This window comes from Miniopterus schreibersii (assembly GCF_964146895.1).
Source record: "Miniopterus schreibersii genome assembly, chromosome: 2".
Lineage (NCBI taxonomy): Eukaryota > Metazoa > Chordata > Mammalia > Chiroptera > Miniopteridae > Miniopterus > Miniopterus schreibersii.
Window position 1 is genome coordinate 185192267 of NC_138102.1, and position 12087 is coordinate 185204353.

The 12087-nt window shown below is 38.5% G+C and overlaps 1 protein-coding gene across 1 annotated transcript in view; it reads right to left on the bottom strand.

The window, feature by feature from the left end:
• The window catches only part of SMC1B (structural maintenance of chromosomes 1B), a gene marked incomplete at both ends in the record, with an annotated part of 48477 nt that overhangs the window by 14607 nt on the left and 21783 nt on the right, over positions 1–12087 (bottom strand). The window contains 6 exons of the mRNA XM_081127839.1: positions 1461–1606; positions 2421–2562; positions 4551–4657; positions 6156–6272; positions 6565–6702; positions 8117–8263. Of these exons, the coding sequence (XP_080983965.1) occupies positions 1461–1606; positions 2421–2562; positions 4551–4657; positions 6156–6272; positions 6565–6702; positions 8117–8263 (797 nt within the window). The remainder of the gene's footprint in view (positions 1–1460; positions 1607–2420; positions 2563–4550; positions 4658–6155; positions 6273–6564; positions 6703–8116; positions 8264–12087) is intronic.

A 12087-nucleotide genomic window follows, 5' to 3' on the forward strand; every position in this document is an offset into this window, starting at 1 on the left:
GGAATGTACCAGCTGAAACAATGTATGATCTGAAAGAGAACCTAGAAACAGAACCAGAAAATAAGAATTATATAGTTTAAGAACAAGGCAACAAACAAAAATGTGGTTCTGTTTAAACTTAAAAAGAAATCAAGAGTAAACAAACTTTCATTGCATTCCAGACTCTTAGACAAAAAACTTTCTGGGTGTATCCTGTGTGGACAAAAAGGGTCCACACACTAAACCTGACAAGCTCAGGGGAGGCCTGAAAGTAACCACATAGGAACCACCCTAACTCAAAGTGAGTCACTGTGGGTGGTTGCTGCCTAAGCCTGTAGCTTCCCTGACAAAGGTCAATCTCTACTTTAAGCGAGCCTGCCTGTTGTGGTTTTGCATCTAAGATAACAGACCCTTAGAATGTCAGGGTAATCCCCTTTCCAGACCCCTCAGGGCAGTACAGCCTACCCCCAGAGCGGAGACCACAGAGCCCCTCGCTGTTCTCATTCCTGCACACCACCTCTGTGCTGTCCGTGTTGCATAACTGCCCTGTACCCACCAATGTAAAAGTATGTGTCTCTCCATCTCACTTTTTATTCATCTCAGATACTTCCCTGCTTTGCTTTCTCCCGCCCCCTTAATCTACCTCCAATGAATTTTATGTAACCCTCTTGCGTCTCCTTCTGATTGTATGTATAAAATAAGCTATAAAACTGCTATTCTTGAGCATTTTTCTCAATCTGTTGAGATTTTGCTTCCTGGCAATTGTCGATAGTTTGGTTCAAACAAACTCTTATAAGACTTCTTCTTAGGCTGGATGTTCTTTCATCGACACTTGAAACACTGAAGATCTTTGAACAGTAAGGAAAATTATGAAATGCCAAGCAGTTGAGCAGAAGCAGAGCACATTTCATCTGATCACTTACGGTTGTGTCAGTCACACAGGAGAGCCGATGTCGTGTTGGTGCAACAAAGCCAACAGAGCCCAAGTGTTACCGTCATCATCATGGGAAATACATGTGCTTATCAGGTGTCAGGTACTGTTCTGAGAGCCACAGCAACAGTGACTCCTCTAGTCCTTCCAACTATTCTCCCCATTTTACTGATGAGGAAACGAGGGCACAGTATTTAAGTAGCAGAGATGGGACACGCAGCCATGTAGTCATAGCCTTCACCTGCTATGCTCTGTCACACAGAGACTAGAGGGAGACTGTACCAGGAAAGTACCTATGTCAAGAGGAATGCAGGGTAAGGGAATCCTTACTCAGGTCCATGTTTCCATCTGCCAGAAAGCACTACTCACAGCTAAGCATCTCTCCTGGTTTTGCCCTAGATTAGAATGTTTGAAAGGTGTGATGTGGGACCAAAAGCAACAAAGGACACATATCCAAACAATAAAGCTTCCTATAATAAACGTCAAATTCATGGTAAACATCTTTAAAACTCTGGTTATGGCCTTTCAAACTGATAAACTTCTTAATTACCTATCAACAGCCAACAATTTCTTCCGCTCCTCTTCAGTTTGAGCGTGGACTTTCTCAACGCTGGAATTCTGAGCGGCAAATGTGTCCTGAAGTTGCTGCCGCTTTGTCATGAGTTCATCCACAACTTGCAGACAATTTTCTTCGGCCTGAGTGGAGATGATGTGCACTGTAGCTTTTCTATCTTTTACATCAATCATGTCAATAGCTCACTTTCTTATCAACAAAACCAAACCAGTCACTCTGCGATACGCCTCATCCCTCACGGAGTGTGGCCCTTGGAAACTGGCGGCCACCAACTGTCTTTGTCCACCTTGGATTTGGCCCTACCTTGCTGCCACCTGACTTCTGTTCCCTTTCTCCAGTGAGAATGTTCTTGCTACTATGACCTATTACTTAGCAAACTAGACAGACATAAACTTTACTTTTCTAACTAAATAAATTTTACTTTCATCACTTCCTCCTTCCAGACACTCTGGGGCTTCTAAGGCTATCACCTCTCTGGCTCTCTTGGTCACCTATGTGACCACCCTGAATCCCATCCTGGCTCCACTGCTCTTCACTGCCTTCCCCTCTGCCTGAGAGCCTCAGCCTCTCACACGTTTCAGTTTACCCCCACAGCCAAGCCTAGCCTTCCCTGTCATCTATGTGCTCTTTAATTACCAAATGGAAACTGCTATCTAGATGTCACATGACAATTCAAGCCTTACAGGTCCAGAATTTTCTCTCCTTAACCTGCTCCTCCTGCCCACCAACTGCCCAAGTTAGGGTCAGTCATCTATGGCATCTCCCCTCCACCTCCTCTCCCACTTCAACATCTAATAATTTGTGAAGCTGTGCCTGTTTTACTTCAAGTTATTTCTCAAATCTGCCCTCCGCCCCATAACACTCAGAAGCCCAACAAAGGCGTATTCAGTGAGGGGAGTTGTCACCTCAATGACGAGACGCTTCCTTGTTAATTACCTTCTTCAGGTTATCGATGTCTTCGCCACCTTTCTGGAGAGTTTCTTTCAGTGTGTTGATCTTACTTAGCTTCTTCTTCAGCTGATTGCGACTATATTCTAGTTGAATATTGAGCCTGGTTTTTTGTTTTTCAAATTCTAATCTAGTGTAACAAAGTCAAGCATTACAAGTGGTAAACATAGTCCTTCAATCCACTGATTATGGAAAACTTCATCAAATACAGAAGCAGGAGCAGTACTATACTGAATCTCCATATGGCTGCCACCCAACCTTATAAGCATCAATTCATGGCTAGTCCTGCTTCACCTGTCACCCCCTTCACCACTACTCCCCTCTCTGGGTTATCTGAAGCGAGTTTAGGGCTCAGTAATTCCATCTGTAACTATTTTATTATGTATCTCTGAAAGTGAAGTGACTTTTAATACATAACCGTACACTATTATAGATAAAAATGATAATTCCCTACATATCAAATTGTTATGATTGGCAACTTTCCTGAGTCTCACTACTTTTACAACTGGCTTGTTTGAATCAGCAGCCATATATTGCATATGATATGTTTCTTAACTCTTTTATATAGGTTTCCTCCCCTCTTTTTCTTTAAGTTACAATTTTGTAATTATTCTTATTTAGTCAGTCATTTAAAATAGCTATTCACTCACAGACAACCAAGCTTGGAATTCAAGAACATGTTCCTTCCTTATGCACTTCCTTACTTTGCCAGCTTCATAAACTCCTCTAAAGAATTCCAGTACCAACTGTAGCTCATCCTTTCCACCCTCTCCCTCAAACACCCTGCTAACAGTCATTTGTTCAAGAAACATTTTAGCATGACTTGTATCAGATACTGTGCTAGATGCTACTGATACAAAGACAACAACAAAAACAACAGTAATGATAAAAACGAAGAGTGCCATTTGCTGACAGATCACTATACCCAGGCACTGGTATAAATCTTTTACATGAATAAACTCACTTAAGCTGTATGACTTTCTGAGGCAGGTCATACCACTGTTCCTATTTTACAGACAGACCAAAGCACAGACAGGTAAGTATCTTGCCCAAGGCTGCCCACTTAGGAAATGATGGAGCCAGCATGACATGTTACGCAGGGGCAGCATTTTGCCTGTAGGGCTGGTTAAGAACAAACTCTTGAGGAGTTTATTTCTGCTACAGGAGGAAGACATACAGACTGTGTACGAGTAACACACTTCTTTACTTGGCTTTGGGACTCCACACTACTCTGGCTTTCCTCTCTTTTAATGGTTCCTTCTCATCTGTTCAATTTGTTAACATCACCTGGGATCTCTTTTCTATCTACATTCATTCCCTTGCTGATCGTATCTAGTCACATGACTTTTAAGTACCCTCCGTATGCCAATAATTCCTACATTTATACTTCCAGGCTGGACCTCTCCCAGCAACTCCTAACTTGTACATCCACTGCCTGTTCTATCTACATCTCCAACTGGATGGCAGAGGCATCCTAGGATACATAATGGATAAGCTACTAAAAGTGGTAAGTTTTAGGAGATTATTAGATGTTAGATCTATCTAAAACTTGATACTATTTTCTACATCAGTACAAGACAACTAAAAAAAATCATAAAAACAGATATTCATAAGAAAAAAAACTAGTATCTAGGAATTAACTGAATAAGAACATACATAGTTCTACGGAAAAAATCTTTAAAGTTATAATGAAAAAAAATGATGATCAGAATAAATGAAGAGACAGTCTATGTTCTAGTGAGAGGACTTAATATGCTGAAGATGTTTGCCCCAAATAAACCTATAAATCCACTGCAATCTCAATCAGAATTCCAGGTTCATTTCATGAGAAGCTCAGTAAAAAGTGACGGGCAGGATTCTTCACACAGAAAATCTCCTGAAGTTCAAGTAGACTTCAGAACAAAGACTATGGCAGGGATAAAGAGGGGCATTTTATAATGATAAAGGGATTAATTCAGCAAAAGATTTAGATCTCTTTATAATAATATGAATGTTTACTAGCTATTTCTTGATAAACTGAAATAAAGACTACCTCAGGCATAATTCCCTTAAATTATGAAATGATAGTTATATTTGTATGTGTATACATTGCTTACCAACACTTTTAAATAAAAATACCTTTTTTGATCAATTTCTTGTTGCTGTTTAACATGTTTTTTCTCAAATTCACGAATATTTTCCACACCAATTTCTTCACAGAAGTGTTGGAAAATATCATCTTCAACCTTTTAAACAATTGATTTAATAATTAATTTTAAGAAAGTATACAGACAATGCTTAAATCTAAGTTTTCCCCTTCACCGTTTTCCTGGATTAGGCCAAAACCCAGTCCCAACAAGGATTACTGTACTCTGAGGGGCCAGTGCTTCTTTGCTCTTTAACTCCAGAAACTATACCCACCTATTTAAAATTTCTTATTCTAGGAATTAAATAAGAATGTGCAAAACTGGTTTAATTGTTTTGGCTTCATTAAGTGTTTAAAATTAAAAACATTTCAATTACATTAGCCACACCAAAATACATTTTACATAAGTAAAATATCCTCTATATGAGTAATGCCACAGTGTCTTAGGCAGTATAAAGCCAAAAGGACTAGAGCAGAGAATTAAGACTCAAAAAGATTTAGAAAAACTGGAAGGAGTCAAATCCAACAAAATGACATTTAACTTCAATATTTTTAAAGCCCTGCATTTATGTATAATTATAGGATAAAAAGACCTATTTTTGCAGCTGGACATGTTTAAAACTTTCAGATTTTAGCTGAATATAAATTAACTATGAATGTGGTTGATGCAACAGTGAACTACAATTTACATAAGTACAGTTCTGTGTGTCGTGTCCCATGTACTCTGTACTGTCAGACAGTATTTTGACTTTATGCTTTGTTCTGGGCACTGACACACAACAGAGCACCTAGAGGACAGCTACCAGAACTGGTCCGAACCTGGAAAGGAGATAATTAAGGAGCTACATAAGTGTGGTTTCAACTCATGTAATAAAAGGCAGAACTAAAAGCAATGGGTGAAAGTTACTGAGTGATGGAGTGACAAACAACTTTCTAAGGATTAAAGATAAGCAACAGGGAAATGAATTAAACCAGAAAGGTCCTGTCACTTTATAAGCAGAGGCTAGATGACTGAATCTTTGTTTCCTCAGAGCAAAGCACTGTGTCTGGCAAATATAGTAAGTGTTCCAGAAATAATTACTAAGCAAATACTTAATCTGGTTTTTTTTTTAAATCCTCACTCAAGGATATGTTTTATTTATTTTTAGAGAGAGAGGAAGGGAGAGAAGGAGAAGGAGAGAGAAACATCAATGTAAGAGAGAAACATTGATCGGTTGCTTCCCATACATGCCCCGACCGGGTATCAAACCTGCAACCTTTAATACATGGGACGATGCTCTAACCCACTAAGCCACCTGGTCGGGCTGAATAAGTAACCTTAAAAGATAACACAAATGACAAAGTTCTTTCCTGGGCAGTGGGATAAAGAGAGAGGCTGTAACTTGTACAATGAGCAGGAAAAGGTTGGAGAGCAGAAGAGAGTAACTGTGCCCTGGTCATTGTCTCCTGAGATGAGCAACAGTGGTTCTCAGAAGACACAAGAAAACTAATCTGGCAAACCAATAAAACCTAGTACATATTCAAGAAGCCCTAAATCTGGTATCTGGTCTAGAATTATATTCTACATGCCACTTAATAATAAATGTGTCATTCATGACCTTATCTATCTTTTCTTGAACTTCTTCAATTCTTTGTTGCCGCACTTTGATTCCTTCATTCAACATAGAACATTGAGAGTCAATATTTAGTAGTTCACTTTGTAGCTGAGATTGTTCCTAATTACAAAAGAGAAAACAAATTCTTTTTTAACATGGATATTTTAGCTTTATATAGTGAAGACAAAAACATGATGGGTATCTTTTAGGATAAAAAGGGAACCCATGAAAGTAAATTCAGGTACAACTGTATAAGATTAGCAACCATAAAAATAAAGTAACTAAAGGACTAGAGTATAACCCTCAATCATGGAGTAAAGTATAATAATTACATGGTGCTATATACATGTAACTCCTGAAATTCTACGTCCTGGTTCTAATTTCCATAAAGTTTTATGTAACTCTGTATTACCTGGTAAAGAGCAGCAAGGTGCTTCTTTTTCATTCTCTCTAGTTCACTCTGCGAATATTTGAGTCGTGTATGAGTTCCTTGTACCAGAGTCTGTATTTGTTTCAAATCTGCTTCCTTGCGAAGCATCTTCATTAAATCCTAAAGAAGAAGAGAAATACGATGAGGACATTTTACAACAGAAAAAGTACTTTCATAGTCACAATTCACTGACTTTTTATAGATAGCCACATCCACATTCCACCTTCCCTTCTGGGCAATTAAGTACATAAGCCATGTGGAGTAACCAAGATGCCATATAGCACCCTCAAAAAACTCACACACTTCCTAAGAGAAGACAGGCACAAAAATGGAGGAACAAGGAGTGCGTGTTCCTCGAGGCATATAAACGGGACCGTGGGACACGTGCTGCCTAGCTCTCAGTGCTCCCTTGTCTTCCTGTTGGCCTCACCTGCTGCCTTCTCCCTTCACTTACCCTCTTACCCAACCAAACTAATTCCCTAGTATGTGTTCTTCTGTATTTTTACTCCAACCCCTTACGTGAACATATATATATGTTTTTTCAGTCTTGTTTTGCAAATTTAGAACCATATTGAACATACTTTTCTGCCTCTTTCTTCTCATTCAGTTGCTCACAAAAGTCAACTACTAAAGCTCTAAATTCATTTTTAATAGCTGCATATTATTCCAGAGTAAGACTACCACATTATTTCACTACTCCCTGAATGAGGGGTATTCACTTTGTTTCCAGAGTTTTGCCACAAAAAACAATGCTGCAACACATATTTGTGTTCCCATGCAACAGATTCCCCAGGGTGAGAGCGATGGGTCAGAGGTATTCATGTTAATAGCTGGTACCCATTGCTTTCCCAAAGGTTGTAACAATTCACATTTCTATAAATAATGTATGATCTCATGTTTCTTTACATCTCCACCAGCACATATATTTTTTCCAAGTTCATTGATAGGTATGAAATAATCTTAATTTAATCAGTATCCCCGAGTACTATATTCTATACTGAGCATTTTCATGTTTATTAGCCATATGGATTTCTTCTTTCTCTGAACTGCTTAATCCTATCCTTTGACTGGATGTTTCTATCCTAATGTCTTTTTTCATGTCAATTTGTAAAAAAATTCTTTGACAGTATAAAACTTAGTCTTCATTTTAAACTTTAAGAAAATATATACAATGGCTCTTACCCTCATTTAAAAATTTTTTACATTCAAGTGGGTTAATGTATCTGGAATTTATTTTTGTATGTTATAATACGGGGCAAATTTATTTAAAAAACACAATTATTCTACAACTTTTTTTTTTAAAGACTTCTTGGAGTTTAAAAAAAAAAACAACCTTTATTGATTTCAGAGAGAGGAAAGGAGAGGGAGAGAGAGAGATAGAAACATTAATGATGAGAGAGTCATTGATCGAGCCCACAACCCGGGCATGTGCCCTGACCAGGAATGGAAAACTCTGATCGCCTGGATCCTAGGTCGACGATCAACCGCTGAGCCATGCCTGGCCAGGCCTACAACTTTTGCAACAGGAATTTACCTTTAATTCTTGCATTAGATAGGTTCTTCTGTCTCTTAAATTCTTTAATTCTTTCTCATCCCAGCATCGAGCCTTGTATTTTAAGTCACTTGAACCTCCAGAGATCACCCCAGACTTTAAAAATAATGTTCCATCAAGAGATACTGTCTGTAAAATTAAAAAATATTTTACCTCAGAAAAATTACATAAAGAAGATAAAAATAGGACATAATAAGGCAATTCCTACAGCTGAGAATTTGTAGGCAAGAAAAACCACATAATAAAATCTCTAGCATATGAAAGACACCAACCAATAAACCACAAATACAAGACCCTGTCTTGCTAAGGCCCAAAGCAATTCTGGGCAACCAATTAGAAATTAAAAAGGTTCAAAATAAATTGTATATTAGTTCCAAACATATTCAATCTTGAGAATAAAAAACCAAGGATATTTGTATTTAATATCAAATAGTTTGCATTATATAATGTTGTATTTTGAAGAATTTGACATCACATGCCAATGACTTATTATGAAAACTGTCTTAGCAACTTTAGGATACCAAAAAATATCACATTCTCCAAAATGGATATGAACTGGGACCAGGAACAAAAATTTAAATGAAGTTAAGGGTATAAAAAACAGCTTGTAGTCCTGAGTATGCATATGCTTTATGGAATAAATAAAAGCAATTCTCAATGTTTTGCAAATGTTTCTAATCAAAGCAGGAGACTACCTGTTGAGGACTAAAACCATGAACATGAGCTGATTTTTAAAAAAAAGCCAACAAAGAGGCGTCTCATTGATTCCTTCATTCAGATGTTCCCTGCGTGACTGCTGCATCTGAGACATTTCATACTGGGGACAGGAGTGACAACGGGAGTGAAATACAGGTACTGACCCTCAGGGAGTTATGTTAGCAGAAAAGAGAGACATATAAACACATCATTACAGCCCTAGCCGGTTTGGCTCAATGGTGAGAGCGTTGTCCCAAGGGCTGAAGGGTCAATGGTTTGATTCCAGCCAAAGGCACGTACCTCGGTTGCGGGCCCCAATGGTCAGGGTGTGTGTGGGAGGCAATCAACCGATATGTCTCTCTCTCACATTGGTGTTTCTCTCTCTCTCCCTTTCACTCTGAAAAGCAATGGAAAAAATATCCTCAGGTGAGGATTAAGAAAAACAACAAAAAAACACATCATCACCATATAAAGTCACGAGAATAGAGAAGCATATTCAGGGTATCTGTATGTATAAACTGGGAGGTTCTAACACAGCCCGGAGGTCCACAGAAGGCTTCCTGAGGAGGTGAAGGCTTTCATCATATCTTATCACAATTAAATTAGTTACATTTAACAGAAAAAAGTGGTTTATTTCTCTCTCACAATTACAGAAGCATTCCAGGGTTTGTATGGTGGTTCCATAGTTAACCCAGACTCTTATAATATGGTTCTTCCATCCTTAGTACTTGGATTACTCAAGGGAGACAGGCTTTTTATTTTCTGGAAGGCCTTGAGGATTCCCTTCCCTCCCAATGGTTAGCTTAGCAACCAGTTTGCTCCTTGGGTCTAAACTAGCTTTTTGGAAGAACACTGGATCTCTACTGGGAGCAATAGGAGCAGCACAGGAACTGAACTCCTGCGGCTCCTGGTCTGGAACGCAGTGTTCCTGACCAGGAAGTCCACTGTTACATATTCAGCTTATTCTTCTGACTTTCCCATAAAAATGTAACATGGTATGAGGGGCACCTTCCCTCTCCTGGAACACTTTCTACTTGTGCTATCTTTGCCTGGCACAAACACACATCTATGGAATGAAAACTGAGGAGCCACGTAGGTTTCACTGTTTCTTGGCTTTTAAGTTGTCTCAATAAAGCTTCCTTTGCATGTACACTGTCTATCACTAGTAATGTGTGCCAGTGTCTATTATATGACTGTCTTCAGTCATTTTGTCGTCCAAAATGACTCATAGAATTCCAGCTATTTTGTCTGTTTCAAGAAAGAAGAAAAGTAAAAGGGCCCTTAAGAAACCTTGCTGGCAAGTCTACTGGATGACTGTCATTTACATCCAACGGCCCCTCCTAGACTGTTACACAATTACGATCAAGGTTCTGTTAGTAAGAAAGGGAGAGGGACATGAAGCAGGCAACTGCAGCTCCTGACGCAGGTATGGAGGAGGTAGCCAGGGAAGGGGCAGTGGTGAAGTGCTGGCAGCAGGATATGGATGCATAAAACAGATTATGCATATGTGTGCAAGCTTCACAGGGACGGAATGGGGAAAGAGTGAACACAAAGGATTTGGGATTCCTAGAAAGTAAGGTGAGAGTGAAGGAATAACTTAGACATGAGGCGAGTAGACAGGCATATCTCAGAGCTGTGTGCCATCCTGGGGAGTATGGGGGAATCCAGTGCAACTGAGGGCGGATGGGGCTGGCAGAAGGGGCTGAGAGGATTAGAGCTGAATGGTTAACAGCTTTAGACAGGCCACTCTGGCAATGGTTTGGAAAATGGACTGGTGCAAGCAAAGCCAGAGGTGATGCACGAAACCAGCCAACAATACCTGGGATGAAGAGAAGAGTACGACTTGGGAAATATTTAGGAGGTGCAATCAGAAAAGCCTGGGCAATATAGAGGAAATACTTGGGGGAAAAACCAGAATCTAATTTGGTTAGAATAGTGGTACCAAGAATTAAACCGAAGAAATACAGGACAGAAACCAAGATTTAGAAAGAAAAACGTAACTTTAGTTTTAGACATGCTGGTTTTATAGTGCCTGAGGGCTAATATTCTACTAATTTATTTATAGTGTATATGTATCTCAACTATTTTCTAAAGTTAGATTACTTTGTAGATTATAATAAAAATTACAATAAATATATACTAAGATAGCTACAAATAATTAAGACAAGAAATTATACTAGGTGTAAAAAGAACAAAGTATAATTAATAACTCTATTATGAGAAATCACTGACCTCAAATAAGTAGGGAAAAGAAAAATTATTCAATATGATGTTAAGACAGGTAATTAACCATTTAGGGGGGAAAGCTAATACTTATATTTAACAATGCACATCGAAGTAAATTCCAGATTAAAATTAAAATATAAAAATGATACCATTTTAAAAAGTGAAGAAAAGTAAATTTTTTGTTTGTTTTTTGTTATCCTCACTTGAGGATATTTTTTTCATTAATTTTGAGAGAGAGTAGAAGGGAGGGAGGGAAGAGAAACATCGATGTGAGAGAGACACATTGAGTGGTTGCCTCCCGCACGCACCCGACCAGTGCCAGGGGATCGAGTCTGCAAATGAGGTTCGTGCCCTTGGGCGGAATCGAACCCAGGACCCTTCAAGTTCATGGGCTGACGCTCCAGCCACTGAGCCACACCGGCCACAGCTATTTTTGTTCTTTTTCTGACTGATTTGTAAGAAAATCTGATCTTTACTATGAGTTGCAAATATTTTCCCTGATTGCCATGTCTTTTGATTTTACTTATGACGGTTTTTGCTATGCAGAAATCTTTTATGTTTATATGAATTTACCCATCTTTTACATAGATTTTGGGATTTTTATCATATTGCAAAGGCCTTACTATCTCTACGATTTAGAAAAAATTTCCTGTGGTTTTTCTTAGTACCCTTATAGTTTCATTTTTACACTTACTTTTCTAATCCATCTGGAAAGTAATCTGGCATAAGGTGTGAAGTTTAGATTGAACTATATTTATATTTTATTCCAGATGGTACCCAGTTTTTCCAGCTTTCTGAACCCTGTATTTTTATTCTCTCTTGTTTAATGTGTGTGATTTTTGAAAAAAGTGGTCTTTTCACAAATTATCCAGCTAGTTAATGACATTTTTCTGGGTCTGTTTTAGGTAGATCTTTCTATATACGTTTGATTTAGAGTAACAACCAACCAGCAGTCTATGGGAAGAGGAAACCAATAATTGTTGTTTCTCTGGTGTAAGGGGAATGGATAGAATAATCACATGTATTTAAAG